A 23,671-nucleotide genomic window follows, 5' to 3' on the forward strand; every position below is an offset into this window, starting at 1 on the left:
TCATCGAACCTTTCAGAACTTACATTCGTCACAACATCCTCGTAGATGACGGAAATGTCCGTATTGTTCTTGCTGTTCGGAAAATCGGCTCCGGTCTGTCTTAGCAATCCCATGATGCTACCCAAAATGCCTGAGTTGATAAGCAAGCTTAACTCATTCGCTTCGTACGTCCGCGAAAGGATGCCAAAAATACTCAAAAGGAACCGTGCCCTCGGCAGCTTCTTCAAGAACACATACGTCCCCAGGTTGGAATTGTCCTTCTCGCCGTGATTGCGATGTCGTCCGTTGATCTTCTCTTGGTTGACGTACTTCTGCAGTTCAGAGACGGCCCATTCGATGATCTTGGCCTGAGCGATCAGGATATCCGCCTTCTGGAAAGCCGTGATCATGTTGAGATTCTCGAGGATGTGTTCCGCGTTTTGGGTTTCTCCTTTGGAGACGTGCAACCCTAGATAGCCGTTGAAGAGGTTGTACTGAGCAGCGTCGAACAATCCAACGATCTTCAACAGTTCATAGAGCATTGCGAGCCCTTGTTTGCGGATCTGGTAGCGTTGAATTTGACAGTACATGGCGCGTCGCAGCGTTTCCACGTCGCACAGGTCGTACAGTATGAAATCCACGATTTGTTGACTAATTCCGTTCTTGAACTCGGCCGGATACGTCTCGATCAAGCACTTTTCGCTTAAGCTTGCGATCACATTGTTGATGAACTCGTCTCCACCGTCCGTGTTCTTCATCTTGGAGTTGTTGTAATCGATCAGCTCGTTCGTTGGAGTCTTGATCTCTTCGTTGGTGATTGCAATCTTCTTATCGGTAGCATCTCCACCCCCATTGTCCACGTTTGCTACGGTCAGGAGGTTTTCATCCGAGGCGGCATGCTTCTGGACGGCTAGGATAACTGGGGAGGATGAGCGATCCCGTGCCGCAGCAGTCGTCAAGCTTTCCAAACTCTCGACCTTGATGAGACTCTCGTTTACCAGGTTCTCGGTGGAGGAGAGGTGCTTGCAGCTGAGATTTTCTTGGGACTGGATTTTGGTGATTGAAGAAGTGAATTGGCTTTGAATGGTCACATTGAGGATGTCTTCCGGTTTGGCGCAGGCCAGTTGCTTCTTGGCCGCTCGCATTTCGGTGATGATTCGCCGGACGAGCGCTTTGAAGCGGGGTAGTTTATGCAGGATGTGGAGATTGGCTAGGCCATGCTGTTCCAGACTGATCGCCGGGCGGATTTCGTACAGTAGAAACCGACACTTGTCGATCATCGGAGCGCAGACTTCCTTGTAGCTTCGATTCAGTTGTTGGCGCATCTTGACGATGCCCCACTTGGTTTGGTGCACAATTTTGATGATGTTGATGATAGGGGCTGGAGGTTTGGAGCAATTACCGCTGAGTTCTCGATCGACGACGGCCAACGCCAGCGGACCGAGATTCTGATGACGGATCAGCACGCCCATTAGTAGCCGTTCTAGCTCCATGACGGGATGTTCTGGCGGAAACTCCTGATGCCAAATCAGATGATTTTCTTTGCAATACCGCTCGCAGATGGCAATCCACGAGGAGACCAGAGGATCTGTGAGCTTTCCTTCGCCCAAATTGGAGAGCATAGTTTCTACACGGTGCGAGATCAGCACCGAAGGCCAGTTTGCCATCTGTGGTACATCAGCGATGGGAATCTGACTGGAAGCATCGGTAGGAGTACTTCCGGCTGTCGAGCCACTGCTGCGGGCTTCGCCTTTCTCCTCATCGAAGGGATTGCTCGGTTGAAGGACCTGAAGTCCTCCACTCAATATGGATGAATTGAGTAGATTTTTACATTGTATTTCCGCTGGTTGAAGCGGAGATCCTGTTTGGAGGATATTACATCGTAGCCCCAGCAAATACGCAAGCATGCATTCCGAGTGGAAGTGGGTCAGAGTGGTCATTTGTCGAGGGGTTTCCTTGTCGCATATCTCGTTGATGGCGAATCTCCCTACCCGAAGAAACGAAGTGATGAACTCGAACGCGGTCCGGTGCTGAGGATTGCTTATCTCCAGGGAAATATCTTTGCCAGCGTTGGAGTTGAGAATTTCCTGTGTGGTCGCGTTCTCCGCTTGGTAATCTTTGACGTCGTAGACATTGCCGTTGATGATGACCCAATTGCCTCCGTCGGCGCAGTGATTCTCGATGTCGCTTTTACGGATGAGTAGGGTTTCTTCTTGCATCGGAGCGGCCTTAGCTGTACCACGACATATAATGCCAGGCCATCCCATGTCATCGGAGTCATGCACTTCTCCTTCGTGCGTCAAACGATTGAAGTTGTCCAAAGCATGGAGAAGCGGAATAAAGTGCTTGTTCCAATCGAATGTGGACAGAAATAAGGATTTCTCTTTCTGGATCAGTACAAGCCCGATCAGCAGCTCATACAAGAGAGCATCGGAAATGTCATTCTTGAGGATTTCGGCCACTCCGTCCTTGCCTTGGAGGATAGTTTCGTGGGCTTTGTTCAAGGTAGTAACACAAGCACCGACCACCTGCTGGATGTAGGTATCTAGGAGGGCTTCAGCACCGCTGAGATCGTCAGTTTTGGATTGGTAGATGTAGGACAGGAGCAAGCGTTGGAACTTGTGCAGTAGATCTAGACTAGGCGAGGGTGGTTCCGGGGAAGAAAAGCCTTCCTCAGTCTTGAGATATGGTCCCAGCATAAGTTGGCCAAGGCGGGCCTGCGTTAGGCTGGAATTGTTTCTAAGCAGCTGTTTGAGTAAATGCAGCAGGGACAGATGGGTTCCAGTGGAGGTGCAGTCTTGCGAGCGTTGAGCGTTGATTGCTTGGTTAAGGGCGGTTTGGAGGCCTCCTTCGGCCATTAAGGAACCAACGAGGAGATCAGTCATAAAGCGATGGCCGGAACTGTTGCTAGTGGTGGCTGTATCGTGTCCAGCTGGGAGAAGCGAGGTTAGTGTTTGCGCTCGTTCCGAAGCCGTAGGCAGGAGAATGGACCATCCGACCTGGAGTGTCCATTGAGCGGCTTCCTGCATTGTTTTCAGAACAACTGGGCCTCCAGCAAGGTTCAGAATTCTTGATTTCAAGCTAGCGAGTAGCCGAGATCCTTCGACGAGGCCCACTTGGCGAGCGGAAACGTTATTGACAATCATGGCGTGCAATTGAAGACGTAAGAGGTTGAGAGATGCGACGGCTATACATTCCGCTTCTTGACTTGGTGGGTGACGGACGTCTCCTGGGCTGTTGCAAACCATACAAAGCAGTTGGTCCAACATACGGAATGTGTGTTCACTGAGATCTACAACGAATGGGATTTTGGACGCAACTCCCAGCGTCGAGGAATGACACCAAACGATACTCTGGGCAGCTCCACATGTCATTCCGGATATTCTTAAGGTGGGTGGCGTTGTCAGAATAGGACTATGTATGATAGGATCTCGCGAGACCCCCGAAGGGCAGATTTGCTGGTAATCATTACGACCCCAACCATACAACTCTCCGCTGCTCGTCAGGGCCAGGCAGTGAGCAGATCCAACAGCCACATCTGCAATCTTCTTTCCCTCCAGTGCCCTTACTAGCTTCGGAACGTTGGAATGTTCCGAGTTACCGTGACCTAAACGTCCACCGTGTCCTTTTCCCCAAGTATACAGAGTTCCGTCACAGCTGAGTGCCACGCTGAATTGAGATCCAGAATAGATCCGTGAAACATTCACAAGCGTATCGATCTGCACCGGAATGGGGGATCCATTGCAGGAACCATTACCAAGCTTCCCGAAATCCCCATCACCCCACGCAAACAGCAATCCATTATCCGTCACACACATGGAATGGGCATCACCACTTCCCAAAGCAACATCGACCACCTTGTACGATTTCAGCGCTTGAACCTGTGTCGGGACAAGCTTGTCGTCGGAATTACCATGCCCTAGCCTTCCGTAGGTTCCTCGTCCCCAGGTGAACAACTCTCCGGCAATCGTTATCGCCGCACTGTACGACGCTCCACAGTAGATTCCGCAAACTTGTTTCTCATGCAAGCCAACTATCATTGTCGGATGTTCCTTCGAAACCGTATCGCCATGTCCCAATCGGCCACCATCTCCCGCTCCCCAGGACCACACTTCGTTTGCTGAACTGAGCACCATAACATGCTTTCCTTCGCAGTGAGCGGCAATCTGAACCACATGCACTCCTTCCAAACCTTCGAATGCCTTCGGAGCTATGTTCTCCGAACTGTTCGAATGTAGCGAGAAGACTTGTCCGCCGGTCGTCAGAATGTAGATATTGTTTTCGGTGCATGCAACTTGGCGCACCTGAAGCGTCGATGGCAGTTCGATTGTTGCAGCTGAATACCTCGGGATTGATCCCATCAACTGAGTCGTCCCGTTCGTTGCCTCGGACATGAATCCGTACATTTCCGGCGAACAGGAACTCCAACCCAGGGTGAAGATCTTCTGCGATTTGGACTTGTTAACTTTGGTCGAGTAGTTTCCCGCGGGGAGATGCGGCTTTGCCAGCCGATCCAGATGACTTATGATAATGACGGCAGCCTGTTTGAGATCCACGTTGGTTGTTTCGTTTTCTGGCAGCGTTAGGAACCGAAGGAACGATTCCGTTGGTCCGAAGTGAAACGAATCGACGGCGCTGTACGATCCGAAGCTTTCGATCTGCTCATACCGTTTCAGGAGCGATACAAGCGGAGCTCCGGCATTTTGCGGTGGGCTTCGATTGTCGTCACTTTCCTGATCCTTTTCGTGTAAGGTTAGCAGTAGGGAGATACCTTCCAGGGAGCCGCCAAGAGTTCCCTTCTGAGCACCGAGTTCCAGCAGCAAATTCAACGCGATATGGCGATCAGCTTTGGGAACCAAGCAGCGACCACCCATGACGTCCCCGAGCACAACCTGCCGCAGGAATTTAATGGACTTTTCCACCACTTCGATCCACAGGGTGGACATTTGGGACGTGTCGAAGAGGGATGCTTCCGGCAGGGTTTGGAGTGCTTCCAGCGCTTCCAAGAGCAGTTCGGAACACAGTTCGACGTCCTCGCCGGAGCGCCAAGCTCGACGCAGGAAGGCGAACGAGAAGTTGAGGGCGGCACGGGTTCCGACACGGGCCAATCCGAAAGTGGCTTTGTCGCAGTCCTTCATGGGCGTCCGGTCAAAGCTGGGATTTTTCTGGAAGAGAATTAATACAGATATTCAGTAGAACTTGATATGCATAATCGATTCTTAGCTCTAAGTTTGGCTTCTGTTGTATGTCAAATAATTTGAGAAATGTTAAGGACATTAACCACGTCTAACAAAAAGAAAAAAAGCAAATCTATATTTTCTATAAGTGAAGATATGCGTGAACTAAGAAATGCTTACCGGCATTTACGTCTTTTTATTTCTAAGATTATTGTGATTGATCAGGTAAAGTACGTCGAAGTAATTCTGGATTTCAAACTTTGGTAAAACTTGGGGCCTCAAACCCAGTGGCGCGGGAAGTGGGTAGGACAGGTAGGACATGTACTACGCACAAAAACACCTGGGTAGGACAGTCAATAGATTGTCCTACCCATGATTCAACGAAAAAAAAAACAAGATCAGCAGAAAGCTGATTAATCATCTGTTCCAGAATCCAATGTATGAAGAATGGAAGACACGATATAGTTTTCCATTGTTGTCTTATGCCTTGTGAAGCGTGACATAATTTGTGTATGACCCCAAAAAGTTCTGACTCGTGTGAATAACGTTTGAGAATATTTATAGTGAAAATCTTAGGAAACTAACTGTAAGAATTGTTACAAGCAACTAGTTTAAACGTTAGAAAAAAAAAAAAACAAATGGAGCATTCCTCTATGGCATTTTTGAATCAACCAATGGATGGTTTCTTAAAAATATCTACGCAAAACCTTGTAACCTTTGTTCTAGGACAAATTACCGTGAGGAAGACATTCTTGAGACATTCCTTAAACATCCAGCGAGAACTATCAGCAGATTCTTGAAGAAAATTTGGAAGATTACTTCTAAGATTAAACTAAGACCAATTGCATAATTTTATACACAGTACGAGTGTGGTGCTGCAAGCGTCTTCTGAACGTGCTATCACTTTTGATATAATCTATCAAAAAATTGCTGAATCTCTTGACGATTTTCAGAGCAACTCTTATAGTACTCCCAGAGTATCAAGAAGTTCTTGGCTGATTCGTTTGTTATCTAAAAATATATGAGGAAATTAGAAGAATCCAACTGGTTTTAAAGCCAAGTAGTTTGGTCTTTTTTTGTCGAATTTGTTTAATAAATTGTTTGGAAAGGGGCTAGTTTTTAAGTCTTCTTGTTCCTTATTATGCTTGGATTTAATCCTGATGCAAAATTGTACAGACTATTATGGGTTCAACAGCCTCTTCAAAAATTTCGTCTCAGATTCCCCAAAGCTTTTGACTTATCATAGTTATTTTATTCAGAATACTCTTAAGGTCTCCTAGAGGGATCTCTCCAGAAATTCTTCTAGAGATTCCTCTACCAATTCTCCCAGAAATACTTCCAGCGATTTTTCAAAGGATGCTTAATAGAATTTATCCAGAATTTTCTCCAGGAAATCCATGAAAACTCCAAATCTACTACCTTTTCTTCAACCGAATTCTCCAGTTGTTATTTTAAGAGATCTTCCAACGATTTCTACTGAATTTCACCCCAGGAAATCCGCAAAGGTTTATTACCGAGTTTTTGAAAAAAAAAAATGACTCAAGGTTTTTCAACGTTTCTTCCCAGAAATCGAAAAGTTCTTGAGGAATTCTTCGAACAAATCTATTTTTGTCTGGGAATTTTTCCAGCATTTTATCCAAGTATCCCAGTTCTTCCAAACATTTCTTCGAAAGTTTCTCAAAAAATGTCCATACAATATTCAAAAGTTTATTTAAGTTCTTATACTGCAGTTAACACTACAGAAATTTTTCCAATAAATCCTCCGATCATTCCCGCATAGTTTTTTTTCTACCCAATGTTTTTCCAGATTTTTTTTTAGAAAATCCTGCGGTACTATCCATAGATTCGATTTATTTTATTTATGAAAGATTGACGGATTGTATCTATGAAACCTTCTAATACTTCTTCGAAAGTCCAAGAGTTCTTTCAGAGATTCTTGTTCATTATGGGTGATTTCAAAACTTACACAGGTTTTATCAGAGGTTACTTTAGCATTTTCCTTAGAAATGCCCTACATTCCCTTTGCATTTCTCTGGAGACATTCCTGGATGAATTCCTGGAGACAAACAACTTAATGGAGCAATTTCAGTAGAAATCTATAGAGCAATTGCTGAAAGTATCTCCAAAACAAATTTTTAGCTAAAATTATGAGAAATCCCTAGAAATCTAAAGAGGCATTTCTGGAGAAGTTATTGATTGAATTTCAAGAGATGTTTTGCCCAGGAATCTTGGAGAATGTCCCAGGGAAATCGATGCACGAATCACTGGATAAAATCTTAGAGGAGTTAGGACTTTTTTTTAATTCTTAAATATTTGGCAGAATTTCGATGATTTCTGAAATAATCTTGAGAAAAATCCTTTTCTGTAGTTCTCCTTGGAAATATCCAGGTTGAGTTCTTTAATACGAAATTTCCTATGAAGATTTGTGGAGAAATTCCTTTGGAAATAATTACTAAGTGTAATCATTTAGAAATTTCCGGAGCAATATCTGAACATGACTGAAATGATTTCTGATTAAATTCCAAAAGTAGATCATAAAAAACACATACTCAATACGAGCAGTAATACTTGTCGTAATGTAACGAGAAATTTAAAAAAAAAGTCTTAGATCTTAGAGAAATATCTGCTGTACTGTAGTATGAAGAATCAAACGCTTATCTCCTGACTGTTATTAGTTTTTGTTTTGTTTTCTTGGTTTTTGTTTGGTCTTTTTCGGCCTATTTCTATTACTTTTAGTTTTTTAGGCAAGAGTTCTTTTCCTTTTTTTAAAGTCCTCAGTCGCTACCAACCACGTAGAGACTAGCACTTTTTGCGTTTGAGCCACTTAAATATAATAGCTTTCAATTTCTAGCCTAGGATTCCACAGGGTTAATTTTTTTTGCATCACTGTGCACAAAACATTTGTCAACGTTTGTCCTACCCATGCACTAGAATGTGGACGCGCCTCTGCTCAAACCCAAGTAACGGGTGTTCAGTAAAAAATTGAGAATGATTTCAATACCATTCTGTAATTAAAGTATAGCGCGAAGATTTGTTTCTGCCCAAGAGAATTGCTGTCTGGACTCCCTAAAATGGGTGGTATGCATGCTTCTTTTTGCTCGGGGGCTGTCAGTTCAATCGAAGATGGCGTCGAAACAGCAAACACTCCGCGAGCGTGTTGTACGGTTTTACCGTACGTGCCGAAAGAAAGGAACCCGACCAACTTGCCCCAGTGCCATACCATTGAGCATTTTTTCGGCTCCCTAAGGGCCCTAGTGTACAAAAATAATTGGCGGACCAAGAATACGAAACAGCGGATCACGAGGATCTGGAATATGGATGTCAGTGCCGTCCAGCGCTCTTGTGAAAGCATCGCGACTAATGTCGAATTCGTTTTTGAACCTAGGTTGGAACTGGCGCAACCCGTTCTGAATCACAGTTTCAACCCCAACCCGGTTCAGGTTCGACCGACCCACAATTTGCTTGACGTTGGTTTGTTTATGTGTTGATCACCGACCCAGTTCCTAAAAACGAAAACGACATAAGTTTTGTCGTACGACTGATTTTTTGTATTGAGCTAATGGATTAGTTTAGAGTACCGTCAAACGGGGTGACTTGCAACACTAGTACTGATACGCGCTTTTTGGATGTTTACTCTATAAATAAACAGAAGTGTCAACTGTTGTCATAACACATTTTTTTTTACACAGTAATGCTTGAGTTTGCTAGTTGTCAGTCGCCGTTTCGAATGAAACTATTTGCAGCTATTTTGAAAATATAAAGAAATCCGTCAAGGATGTTGTTGGGATCAATGGAAAAAGTCCTGGCAATCCGGTTCAACATCACAGTTCTCAAGTCAACTGTGGGCTCATCAGTGACAATTGTAGTTGTCACTGTAGTGATGCCGCACACACAACAACAGCCAACATTAGTTGTCAACAAGCAAGATGGCCACTTGCACAGTTCGTCCAATTCGCGCAGTGAATGTCAATATTACAATTTACCTTTAAGACACTACACGTTAATGCTTCCAGTGGGCAATTTGCCCTTTGAAGGAAGCACCACACTAGACAACGGACTAGCATGCGGACTAAATTCACTATGTAAATACAATTAACTGTAAATAAATAATTTTAACTTGTTCGTTGTAAGCCGTACGTAAACGCGTTTTGTTAGTATGCAACAGATGTGAAACCTGAACTCATCATCAACTACGACGAAACTAACCTCATGGATGATCCGGGACGTACGAAGGTCATCCGTGCAAAGCATGCGGAGCGTATCCTCGATTCCACTAAAACAAGCACCTCCGTGATGTTTGCTGGAACGGCGTCGGGGTTTCTGCTGCCCCCGTTCATCGCGTACAAAAGCCGTTATCTGTATGACACTTGGACAACAGGAGGGCCTCAACACACTATGTACGGATGCTTCAAAAGTGTTTGAGAAGTGTGTTTTTTTTAAGGTGGCACTGCCACTCTTCACGAAACACGATCCCGAGGGTTGCTAAGCTCCAAAAATACTTATCGGTGATAATCTGGAAAGTCATCTGTCTATGCGAGTAATACAAACATGCCAGCAATGCAATATAAGATTTGTATTTCTACCGCCGAATAGCACGCATCTTTGCCAACCAATTGACGTAGCGTTCTTCCGCCCTTTGAGAATCAAATGGAGGAATGTTCTTCTGGAATATAAGGCAAACTTCTCTGGAACAGTACTGTTGTGGAGTTTTTTTTTGGTTTTGTTGGAACTTGCAACGCGAATATTGCTATATGAGAATTATATTGGAATAATTTACGAGCAGTGTAAATTGCGAGAAAGCAAGTAAAAGATAAGTTGATGGCAGGACAATCGTCCTTCGGAATGTTAGAGAATACTAAAATGAAAGTGCTATTGTAAATTTTGTCAACTTAGTTTTAATAATTATTGAAATTAATTTCCAGCATTGAAGCTGATCAAACAGAATCTGCTGTCAATAAGTGTTCAAACATTCCGGAGCAGAGACTGCCCAAGAAGTACCGAAACATTTGTTTTTCCGGACTTCTTAAGAAGACGATTGAAAGATTGGACAATGCTACTGGCAGTTTGCGTTCTGGATTCCGTACAAACGGAATATATTCTTGGAATCCTCAACAGCTGCTCAGGAAACTACCGGAAGCCAGGAAAGAAAGAGAAACTGGAGTTGGAAATACCTGGTCCAACGCTTCCGTCAACGTTCTCAAGGAAGCTCGATTCGGAATATCTCCGGAAGTAGCAACGGCTCGTAAAAAAAAAACGAATCCTCACTGAATCGGGTGGTGTTGTGACTACTGAAGATTTACAACAACAAATTTCAGTGAATTCATCATCAAAAGTTGCTAAGCGCACAAAAAAGTACAAATATGACCCAATGAATGAGCCAGCCAAGAAGAAGAAACGTAATAAGGACCAACATATTACAGTATCTAATGCAGGACCATCTAAGAATCACGAGAAGCCGAAAATCACAATGGTCAAAATGTTTTGAAAATGATTTTCTTTCAACTCCGCAGGTAGGGTGACTTGCAACACCCAACATTTTGATGTTTTTCACTGAAGTTCTTCTTCTTCTTTCTGGCGTTACGTCCCTACTAGGACAGAGCCTGCTTCTCAGCTTAGTGTTCTTATGAGCACTTCCACAGTTATTAACTGAGAGCTTACTATGCCAATGACCATTTTTTGCATGTGTATATCGTGTGGCAGGTACGAAGATACTCTATGCCCTGGGAAGTCGAGAAAATTTCCAACCCGAAAAGATCCTCGACCGGTGGGATTCGAACCCACAACCCTCAGCTTGGTCTTGCTGAATAGCTGCGCGTTTACCGCTACGGCTATCTGGGCCCACTGAAGTATGAATTGCAATATTTGTTGTATACTTATATTTGAGAGTACTAGTCTACATTAAAGTTTGAAGAAGAAAAATAAACACAATTTCGTTTTTTTTTATAAATTATTAAGGAAGATATCTGAAAAGTGTTGCAAGTCACCCCGTTCGACGGTAGGCCATGCTTGAACATTGTGACAGGAAGGATCAGAATGAAACATTGTAATTCATCACTCTGAAAACGGAAGATGTGTTTTCACTTTCCTACATTGGCGATGATTGTTGGAACCAATTCCATTATGACTCAAGTTCGCGTTTCGTAGATTTCTGCACAATAATCAATTGGCTGTTAGCTGTTCGGAGGAATGATTATGATCGGAACGTAACTGGAACCGGAAATACATGTAGGTAGCCACAGTCTTATTTGTTAACTATTGAGTGATTTAGACAGCTGGCGGTATGTCAAGTTTAAAAACATTCATAACGAATTTCTGATGTGATTCACGATCCTAATTAACGGTTTATTTAAGGAAGTCTTATCCAATGTATCACGATGATAACAAATTTAAAATTTATCATTTTAAAAAGTGAAGAGAGAAAAGAAAATAGGGGCCCAGATAGTTGTAGCGGTAAACGCGCAGCTATTCAGCATGACCATGCTGAGGGTCGTGGGTTCGAATCCCACTGGTCGAGGATCTTTTCGTAAAGGAAATTTTCTCGATTCCCAGGGCATAGAGTATCTTCGTACCTGCCACACGATATACACATGCAAAAATGGTCAATCGGCAAAGAAAGCTCTCAGTTAATAACTGTGGAAGTGCTCATAAGAACACTGAGAAGCAGGCTTTGTCCCAGTTTAGACGTAACGCCAGAAAGAAGAAGAAGAAAAGAAAATAAAAAAAAATACACAATCTGTTAAGCAATTTCTAGTTCAACCATAGGTCGTGTGACGAGCTACTCACAGTATTATAGTCATCAGTACAAGCGGGAAAACTCGAGGATGTCGTTCTGAATGCTTCCCGTCAGATATCAACAATATTTCAAACTATGAAACAATATATGGCCCGTAACGCGGGTAGATCACCTTTACGAGGTGCGTTACGGGGTAAGATCTACAATATTGTACTCTTGTTATATCTGTTCTTGTGAATAATTATAAGTTACGGTCGGAAAAGTATAAGAGAGTAACAAGCCACTAAGACCCACCTATTTGTCCTAGATGATGAGGAGGTCGAAGTGGAAAAATAACTAAATCAGCAACTGAGGTTGGTTTCAACTCATGAGACAATCTCTTTCCGAGTTCCAAAGTTTATCATTCGATATCTAAGAGGGAAATGATTCCGAATCGGTGGAGTAGCGAACTCTTAAATTCTAAAATAAGCTTTCTGTTTCAAGGAATCTAAATGTCTCATGCGATGAAACCTGTTCACAGTTGCAAAAAACGACTTTGAATCTTATAAGTAGAAGCAACAATTTGATACGCTAGAGTACCGATGCATGGTCAAAATCAGTATCATTCAACCAGCTTAGTGGCCGAACCTGATTAAGGGGCGCGCTTTTGAGAGTTTAATGGTGACAAACTGTTTTCTCCAAAAGGTATAAATAGCGGTATCTTTTTCTAAAGAGGCTCTATGCAAAATGGTAAAGAATGATATTTGTATAAAAAACGACTACTTCATTATTTCTCAATAGTAATGGAGTAGAACGACATGCACTAAACAAAGGACACGGGCAGGCTTGATAATTCTCCTCAACATCATTAGAGTTCGGTGACATACTCTAGAGCAGCGTGCTGCCAGTGCCTCTTTGCGAGGGAGCCAAAAAATGCTAAGCAGCGAGGCAACGAAAAATGAGCGAGGAAGATGCAGCACAAAAAAAAAACCGAGTTAAATTCCATCAAAAAAGGGTGCTTTCACAACTCCCCGAGGAGTTCGTTTGAAGTGTGTGATGGTGAGCATCGCAACGAGAGAGAGAGAGAGTGTCTGAAAAAATCCTCGCATTTTTCTGCACTCTCACTCGAATCGCTTGAGGATCTGTGTTGAAAATTTTGAGTTTATTTTTTTCTCCTCAGAAAAACGGCAAAATCGCCTCCTCTTTGCATCGCAGAGGAGTTTCTATCAAGCCTGGACACGGGTATACCACAAAAGATCAAAGAAAACTGGTCGCAGTGGTTCATCCCGAACAGAAACAGATGAAACAATATTTTAAACTATGAAACAACAAAACTACTATTACATCCTGAAGTTTAGGGTGGCCGAGACGCATTGTTCGTGTAGTGAAACTCACAGGTAAACAAAATAAAAACTAAGTAACTTTATTAAGGCTAAGTAGCCCGTCATTCGTTTTGGCAAAAATGACGACTTTTCAGCTTGCATTTCAAAGTGATAAAACTCAGTCTTGATAGTTTATATTGACTCAAAAAAGTATTAGTGTACGCGCTAACATGCATAAAGTAAGGTGATACTTTTTTATCTGTGTCAGTGCAAAACCAAATGATTTTCTTTGAGTCGAAATGGTGAGATGAATTAGCTACAATCATCAACGATCCGTACAAATTTCAATGACAGCCTACTTCGCCTTAACATACAAAATTACATGATAAGACACGATACGTAGACGGCACGGTTACAATACTTATGTCTATCATCTGCTGTTGTGCATCTAACGGAGAGAGAGAGAATGGGAGGATGTCCAGTGGTTCTCAACACATACATTATTTAAAAACATCAGTCTCAACTGTTCAATAGGTTTTAAGCTAGATTGAGCTATTGATTCGCTTTTGGTCGGTGTTCAGACAAACCGGGATACGTTAAGAACTCCATCAGTTCCGCAATTTTGATACACATGTATCATCGAATAAATAGGTTCCATTATCACTACAAATAGTGCAAATATGTTGACATTTTGAAGGCTTGGAGTACGTTTTCCCTAAACCAATAAAAACACTTGGTCCGGTCTGTCTGAACACCGACCAATCATGGAAAAAAGGGGCGATGTAGTATTGTGCTATTTGATTAGTTTAGAATAGACCATGCTTGAATATCGTGACAGGATGGATCAGAATAAAACATTGAAATTCATCACTTTAAAAACGGACGATGTATTTTTATTATCCCACACTGATCCCTTTCCAATTTTAATTGAAGTTTTTTTTTAAAGAATAAACTTATGGCGATGTCTAGTGCGTTCTCCACGACTCCCACGGTAGAGTGGAGTTTTTGATTCCGGGATGAAGTTGATTAATTACTGCGATATGTTCCCAAAAATAAAATGATATGCTACTAACCAAATTTTGGGTTAATGAATCTGAATCAAGCCTCAACAATTTTACAATTTGTTGATGTATCGGTCAATTTTAGAATTAAATGTTGTAGATTACAGAACAAACCACATTAAACGCCTAACGGTAGGCAATTTTCTTTGAACTTGGCTATTTGTGTACAGAAAAAAACATTTTTTTATTTGGAAATGATTTTTTATCTTCTATGCAACTTAAAAACTGGGTTCTCAAAACAAGTCTGGTTTGTATGAAATAGATTGTTTAAATGGTGTATTAATATGGCTTTGGCAATAGTCGATTATTTGGAGAAGAACCCTTCAACAGTTCATCAATCATTTCGCGAAAAAGTCTATTTTTCCATGGTATTATTATCTTGAATGTCAAATAAAAGTTATGTACGGTAGCGACCAACTTCTCCGCGCTGATTAACTACATCTCAAATTACGGTATTTCTAAAGCAAATCCTAAGAAAAATTCTGATGAAACTTCTCGAGGAATATCTAACAAGCTCCTATAAAACTTATGCAAGGTTCTCTAAAGAAACTTCGGGATCCTTAAGGAATTGGAAGAATACAAAACATGACAAATTTTGAAAATATTGGACCATTCCTGGAGAAATGTTTGACGTAGTTGTTGCTGGAATTCCTGTATAACCACATACCTCTGAAATTATTACTTAAACATTTGAAAACAATAACATTGATTGTATACGTTGATGATTTCATTCAAAAGAGTCTCCTGGAGAAATATCTGAAAGGATTGCAGTCGATATTATTTACAGGAATATAAAAAAATAAATGGTTATATTTTTTTAAACGAATACTTAACGAATGTTTCCAAAAATACTCTGTAGGATTCCCGAAGAAATCTCTGGACAAAATCTTGGAGGTTTGTTCTTGACAATATCATGCAGGAATTCCTGAAGAACTGTTATTTTAAATCCATGTATAATTCTGGAGAATTCCCTGGTGTAATCTTTAGAATTTCCTTTTACACTAAATATTTGAAGAAAATTCTTGTAGGATCTGATACAATCTAGCATTAATATCTTTCAACGTTTAGAGAAAAGGTTTGATATATCATGAAAAAAAAGAACACTGCGAAAATCACTGGAGAAATTCCAGGGAAATCCTTAAAAAACATAAAGCTGATGGAACTTTAGAAAAAATCCATGGTAAATTTCCTAAATGGTAGGATATTAAAATATTTTGATGGAAACCTTCAAACAACGGAACTAACATCCAAGTTTGCTATAAATACTGCTCCAACTTGTACTAAAGGTCATTATTGTCCAAACCTTCAAAGCGAATACATGTTCAAAAGTTAATACTAAATTCAAGCGTTTTTTATTCAACCCTGCTTCCGAACATAAATTTGGTCCTTCGAACCGGATATCAAGGAAACCAAAAGCAATTTGAAACCTCTAATTCAGTCCATTCTAATCCTTGAATTCGAAACCCGAAACTATAGCCCTGGTCATTCTGGAATTTTGAATGTAAAAGCCATCAATTCATAGCTGAAGTCTAAAGAAAGATCATTGCTTTATCCAAACTGTTCAAAAATCTTTATCTAACCTATCAAACTGAAACACACGATCAAGTATTTTGTCCAACCATTCGTGAAGTCCGTAAAATCAGCCCAGTTCATCCAGTGCGTCCAATTCAGTCAGTTCAGTTCGTCAAGATCATACAGGCCGTCCAGTCCATTCAATTCGTCGAGTACGTCCAGTCCAGTTAGTCCGATCCGTCCAGTTCATCAAGTCCGTCCATTCCATTCAGTGCATCCAGTCCAGTCCGACCAGTCCGTGCAGACCTTCTAGTCCGGTCCGTCCAGTCCGTCCAATCGATCCAGTTCTTCCAGTCCGTCCAGTCCATCCAGTCCGTTCAATCCGTCCAATCACTCCAGTCCGTTCAATCCGTCCAGTCCAGCCAGTCCGCCCAAGTGCGTCCAGTGAGTCTAGTCCGTCCAGTCTGTCAAGTCCATCCGTTCAAATCAGCCAACGGTTCAAGCCTTCCGTCCAGTTTGTTCGTAAGAAAAGCAAAGTTCCGTGGTGCACTAACCATATCGCTTGAAAGATGACAACTAAACAAACGCCTCGTACCAAGAAACCTTCTACTCAAGAACCGTCAATTGTTGTGAACGAAAATAACGATCAACCCGATGCTATTCCTATGCAATCTGTAGAACCATCAACCCCAATACGTCCAAATTCATTGCCACGAAGTAGATCCAACTCATTTCATGGTTTCAAAACCTGGGAAGAAAATTTAGATAAAATAACGATGAAGCAACTAAAAGGATACTTTCGCCAGCGCAACAAAGTAGAGCAGTCTGTTTTCAGAATACAAAGAATGATAGAAGAAAGAAACTTGATGGGACTACCACAACTCAACGTCATTTCAAAAAATCTCTCAGCTACCTTTGATGAACTTAATTCAGCACACAACAACGTACTGATCCTCGTACCTGACGAAGCTGTATCCGAACAAAATGAAATTTTTACTGCCTTTGAAGAGCATTGCAATTATTGTTCTACCGCCATAGAAGAAGTAATATTTCTAGCAAAAGAATATAAAAATTCATCTTGCAGCTCAACGCCTCAAATAATCTTTCAACAACAACCTTTAACAGTACCTATTCCAACCTTTGATGGAAGATATGAAAATTGGCCTAAATTTAAAGCAATTTTCCAAGATCTCATGGAGAAATCGCCGGATTCAGATGCTATAAAACTATAACATTTAAATAAAGCTTTACTTGGATCTGCTGCACATGTTCTTGACGCAAAAATTATGAGCGAAGGTTATTATACTCAAGCCTGGAATATTCTAACGGAACGTTTTGAAAACCAACGAGTAATCGTCGAAACTCACATACATGGACTACTTACGCTGAAGAAAATATCATCAGAATCGTACAAGGATCTTAATTTGTTGATTGATGAAATCTCACGTCATGTGGAAAGTTTACGATACCTCAAGCAATAATTTACAGGAATATCCGAACACATAATCGTTTATCTAATCGTAAATGCTCTGGATAAAGCAGCACAAAGAACTTGAGAGTCCATTCAAAAGAAAGGTGTGCTACCAAAGTATGAACCAACAATAGAATTTCTCAAATATCGTTGTCATGTTTTAGAGAATTGTGAAATATCATCCCATTCATCAATTGTTCAAATCAAACAAAGCTACAATTCATTGAAACCACAAAATAGCTTCGCAGCAGCAAAAAACTTTTCAACCCAGATCATCTGTGATTTCTGCACTGGAAACCACGCAAACTATCAGTGTTCAAGCTTCCTTGCTTTATCTACTACGGACAAAATTGAGCAAGTTCGAGCAACTCAAGTCTGCTTCAACTGTCTACGAAAAGGACATCTTTTAAGAAAATGCCGCAAATGTGATAAACGTCATCACACTATCCTCCATGTGAACGATAAGAATAAAGTCAAGAAAGATGTAAAACCTAATGTTTCGGTTCACAAGCAATACAGGTCTTGCTCTCCAGAATCTGAATATGATCTTAATAATACAGAATCTGATTCGGAAGAAATACAACCAGTATCCACAACTTGTTCTTGTAGTTATGCTCAAACAACAAAAACCGTTTTGCTGCTCACTGCCATGGTACATGTCTTCGACAAGGACAATAAGCCGCAGTGGCTCACAAGTTAACTTTATTAGCAAATCAATGGAAAATCGTCTTGGAAAAGAAACGCACTCATGTTCCAATCACTGGAATAAATGCAGTTAAAAGTATTGCACGTGGTAAAGTTGAAGTGAAAATTCGTTCCCGTACTAGTAACTATGAAGCAATTTTTGAATGCTTAGTATCAGAAAATGTGACTGGAATAATTCCAACATCAAAAATTTCAACGAAGAATTGGAAAATTCCCAATGAAATCCAACTAGCAGATCCTGAATTCCATACACCCGATAAGGTAGACATGCTGATTGGAGCAGAACTGTTCTTCGATCTTCTAAACCTGAATTCATGAAGCTTTTCGAGGATCTTCCACAACTGCGCGATACCCATTTGGGATGGGTGGTAGCTGGAGTATTGCATAAACCAACCAACATTACACATTTTCAGCAATGGAACTAAATTACGTCGGCTTATCACCAAAGTATGAATACTTCCTTTTGAAGAGATTGTGCAACCACCACCAGCATAAATCATTTTTCGGGCCAAGGTAGTATGTTCCTGCTTATTGCATCGCAGTAACCAACTATGTTTATTGTACCAACCAGCTGTCCTAGTAGTCCATAAACAACGGAACTAACATCAAAGTTTGCTATAAATACTGCTCCAACTTGTACTAAAGGTCATTATTGTCCAAACCTCCAAAGCGAATACATGTTCAAAAGTTAATACTAAATTCAAGCGTTTTTTATTCATCCCTGCTTTCGAACAAATATCAGTAAGAATTATTGGAAAAAAAATCAGAGAATTGTTCTGCCCGGGAAATTTCTGGGCGAATTATTTCTAGAAGAAACTCTGGAGCTACCAAAATATGAATTCCTGAAAGAATATCTGAAGACCGGAGTTTATGGAGAAATCATTTCAGGTAATCAAGAAAAACGAGAATGAATTCCGGCAGGAGGCATCTCCATTTTTGAAGATATACCTTAGCATCTGGATTCTCTGTAAGGATTCTTTTAGGAATTAATGCAAACAATTCATTTTGATTACAACTTTAGGTATTCCAGATATTTTCTATCAAACATTACAAAAGAAACTCCTTCATTGATATACGCTGAGATTCTAAATTTGATTTTTCTAATTATTTCTTGACAAATTTCTATAAAACAATAACGTAAGTTTTCCAGTACTTCTTTGTAAAATTTATAAATGTCAGAATCTTTTCGGAGAACATTCGATTTAGAATATTTTTGCTCATATTCATCCTCCAATAAATGCAAAATTAGATTCCTTTCATTCAACTTAAATTCAATAAAAGTGCAGGTTTTGTTCCACAGCGAACACATGTTTTGGCGTGGCGACAACAACAGAGCGCAATGACCTTCTAGAATTCCACACAAATAATGCGCTGTTACAATATAGCCTTCACGGCGCACATCACATTCTTCTTTCGCTGGTGCAAACAACATCCAGCCATCAGCGTGTCTGCAAAGAAGCCAAACCGCGAGACCAAACTAAAAAAAAAAACATCAAACAAAACTTACGCTCAGCTTGGTGGCGTCGTGGATATCGCTGGCCACCATCTCCGGATTGATTCCCGGCCGGCCGTCCTCGCTAATGGCCGCGGCGATTGCTTTCTCTTCCACCTTGCAGCGTTGCAGCGCGATAAAATACCGCCGATAGACGTACAGAAGCTGCTTGGTGCGCGTGGCCGAAAGGCAATTGGCCGCCGCCTGGAGACAAATCTCTCTTTGTTCGGCAATCAGCTTCCTGGTGCAGGCGCGTTTCTCTTCCGGACCTAGAACAGAACGAAAAAAAAAAATAACGACAATGAACATCTTTGTCCATCTCATTCACAAACCTAAAACGAAGGGCTGGTAGTTGAATGTCCATAGGCGCCGTCCACAAATTACGTAACGCTCGAAGCGGAGGGGGGTAGGTCCAAACGTTAAGACGTGAATTTTTTTATACGTTACGGTGGGGTGTCCAAAATTTCCAATTTTAGCTTTACGTAATACCGTGAGGGCCCCTAATTCTGCGCAGCTCCTAACTCTGCGCACTTTTACCAAAATCCACCAAAATCTGGTAAAATACTTAAATTTTTGTTTACATTTTTTTTTCATATATTGCTACAATAGTAATAAAAAAGTACGCGAAGAACTTTCTTTACAAATTTACGTTTATTACTTTAAAAAAAAAATAAAATAGCTTTAAAATATTGAAAAACGTCCAAATTGACTGCCCGTTAGCAAAAATGCTAAAGGAGTACCTCATCACTTAAGTCATTTGAAGCAAATTAAAGATAATATATTTCAGATTTTTAGTACGTAGACACTAGTTTATTTATCGAGCAATCATCACTAGTAAAGTGCAACTTTTTTTTTTCTTCATTTTCTTATTCTTCTTAAGTGCGCATAGTAAGGAACCATTTTTCAACTATGTTCCTTACTATGCGCAGCAGTTATAAAACGTTATTTTCAACAAACAATCAACCCTCCAGAGGTCGATATTGATGGGAACCATCGACTTGTCGACATTATCGTGATATGGAATAGAAATGTTTTGGAAAATGGTTTGAGGGGACCATCATAGTAAGGGAAGATTAGAAAATGACGTCCATCATATTTTAAGGATTTCTACACTCCGTCCCCTCAATCCCTGTCGCGATTTTTTTACAGTACCTAATGCATGCATTGACACATTTTCATAGACTCTTCCTCCCCTCAATGATGGACGTAATTTTTGAATGCTCCCTAACCATGCAATAAAATAATTTAGATTTTTTGTATAGTTCCATGAGTCAATATCGAGTAATGGAACATCGAGGTTTAATCGTATTTGCTATATAGAAACTGCATATATATATATATCTGCAATAGGAATCGTTCATTAATCGGACCCGAACCAAACCAAAGAAAATATGGTTTTTATATTTTCTAGTGAAAATACATAAACAGTCCAAGCTAATTTTCCTTTACACGCCAAAAATACGTAGTTCGTACCCTTTTTGTATGTTGGTTTAGATTTTGGGAAAACTAAGTTAATTACATGTTTTGGAAATCATATACACCTCCATTCTTGTTTACGTTCGAATGCGCTTTTGATCGAAAAGCGATTCGCATTCTCGTTTACGCTAGCAAAATCAAATGGGCCATGGATTCGATCGAAAGTTGGTTCCGCCGTAAACAAGGGTGATAATGATTTCGATTATTTTGAGAGTTGCACTTAATGGCATTTATTAACAGTAATTATCACGGATTGAATTATAGATAAAATTCATTTAGTAAACTTCTATGTTAGAGACATTCCACGCTCCACTAGGGACGTAATGCCGTATAAGGTAAGAAAATGAAGATTAATTCAGAGTTCAACTGCTAGTAATGCTTTTAGTAAAATACTTCAACTGTTATAAAGAATTTATCGAGTGCGCAGAGTTAGGAACCTAAATGCGCAGAATAAGGAGCATTGCAAAAATGAGTGCGCAGAGTTAGGAACACGGACACCCTTAAGAAAAAATAAAAATTCGCAATAAAAATCATTACTTAGTGAAGCTTTTATATTTTTTCCTTATACATAAGATTAATAAGTATTTGCTCCCACAATTTCAGACTATTGTGTTTTGTTTTCAATTAATTACAGCTGTTTGAAATTTGAAAAGCCTTAACTGAGCAGAGTATGGGGCCTTCACGGTAAATGGATGCTGCCAAACAGGAATTCAGAAACCAAAAATAATCAATACAGGAACAGGAGATAATAAATTTTGCTCAAGATACCCACAAGAATCAAACTAGGATTGTTTTAAGGATAACCCTACATATTACTCTAGAGATCCCACCATGAATTAACTCAGTAATTCCTTTGAAAGTTCTTTAGAAAATTTCTCACAAAAAATCCATTTTCAATGATTACGCAAGAATTTCGCGCAATTTTTTTTCGAAAACGTCCTTAAGAATCAAAGCAGTAATTTCTCCAGAGATGTCTACACTGATTTCTAAGGATTTCATTAAAAATTGTGGTTCAAGATTTTTTTAAGATTTCAACCAGGAATTTCTTTTCAGTAATTCCTTATAAGATGTCAACTTCAAGTTTCCGAGAAATTTCCTGATAGCGAGTCTTAAAAAATGAACTTGAAAGAGACCGAACAGAGGCTATGTATATTAGAGTGGTTCAAAAAATCGTGTTTGCTCCACACCGCTCTAGATCAAATTCTGAGTGTCCTCCCAAAATTTGAGCTCATTCGGATGAAAACTGAGACTGCACAAGCCATTTGTAGTTTATATGGGAATTACTATGGGAAAAGTAAGCAATTCATTCAATTGATTATAATGTTTGCCCATGTGCTCTAATATGCTATATACATTGTATATAGCTATATACATTGTATATAGCTATATACATTGTATATAGCTATATACATTGTATATAGCATATTAGCAAAACATGTCTGTAGTAACTTCGTGAGGAATCCCTGATCTTATTTATTAAGGACATTCTGGAAGAGTTCTTCACAGATTTCCTTAAATAACACTGTATGTTGTAAGCGATTCCTGGCATTTCAACAAATACAGAGGATAGGCAAAATAATTGAGATAGGCAAAATTTCACTCAAGTTCAAATGCTTATAACTTTATGAAAAATATATAGAATTCGATGCAACCGGAAGCAGTCGTCGGCAAATTTGGTCTAGTATTTATATCTAAATATTTTCAACGAATCTTAATGCGTCCGCCGGCATTCGCCTTGCTATTAGTTCTAGTTCCTAGGAAAATTGTAAACATCTATACTACTACTTCACACCCCTCAAAAATACAAGCGGCACAAAAAAAAATACATTTGAACATGACCTCGTAAAATCCGGAACATCTCCGGTGTCCGGTGGCCAATATACATGGCAGAGCAAGTTCCTGAAACTAGATCAAATTTTCCGTAGGCTGCTTCCGGTTGCATTCAAATCCATCCATTTTTAATAGAGTTAAGCAATTAACTTTAAGCATTTGTCAACATTTTGCCTATACCCTGTATCTTTCCAGGAATCCCTAGAAAGAATCTAGAAATGTTTAAAAAATCTGAATTGTTAACTATCTCTCTACCAATGGAAAATTTTCTTGTTTCGCTCATAGTGCTTGAAATCGACACAAACCGATAGTCTTATGTTTGAAATAATATTTTCCCGGTATGTTCTCCAAATTACCGGGTATTTCCTGTATTTTTCACGTTTGTAATTCTCGGGTTTTTCCCGCTTTTCCCAGATAGATGGACACCCTGCTGAGAGTAATCTGAAAATTTTCCCAGAATTTCTTCCAAATGTTTTTCTATAAGTTCTAACACATTTTTCTAGTAGTTATATTAGAAAATCTTCGGAAGATTCTTACAGGAGTTACCCTAGGAAATACTTTATTCACATATTTTTAAAATATTCGTTGAAGGATTATTTTTTTTATAAGTTTCAAAATTTACAGGTGTTTTAGATGGATTTCTTACGGAATACATCCACGATGCCTCCCAGAACATACTCTATATATTCCTTTAGAGATTATTCGAGAAAATCTGATAAGAATTATTACAGGAATTCGCCAATATATACAACCTGGGATTTCTCATGGTGCTCATCTAGGAATAGAGATATTGCATTCAAGGTTTACATCTGCAGCTATTCCAAAGTTCTTCTTCTTCTTCTTTCTGGCGTTACGTCCCCACTGGGACAGAGCCTGCTTCTCAACTTAGTGTTCTTATGAGCACTTCCACAGTTATTAACTGAGAGCTTACTAT

The 23,671-nt window shown here is 40.3% G+C and overlaps 1 protein-coding gene across 1 annotated transcript in view; it reads right to left on the bottom strand.

Moving 5' to 3' along the window:
• LOC5574192 (probable E3 ubiquitin-protein ligase HERC2) overlaps window positions 1–23,671 on the bottom strand; it is a 57,536-nt gene that overhangs the window by 32,180 nt on the left and 1,685 nt on the right. Inside the window, exons 2-3 of the mRNA XM_021851655.1 lie at window positions 19,447–19,700; window positions 24–5,144 (exon numbers count right to left, since the gene is read on the bottom strand). Coding sequence (XP_021707347.1) covers window positions 24–5,144; window positions 19,447–19,700 — 5,375 coding nt within the window. The remainder of the gene's footprint in view (window positions 1–23; window positions 5,145–19,446; window positions 19,701–23,671) is intronic.

Source organism: Aedes aegypti, chromosome 3 (genome assembly GCF_002204515.2).
Source record: "Aedes aegypti strain LVP_AGWG chromosome 3, AaegL5.0 Primary Assembly, whole genome shotgun sequence".
Classification (NCBI taxonomy): Eukaryota; Metazoa; Arthropoda; class Insecta; order Diptera; family Culicidae; genus Aedes; species Aedes aegypti.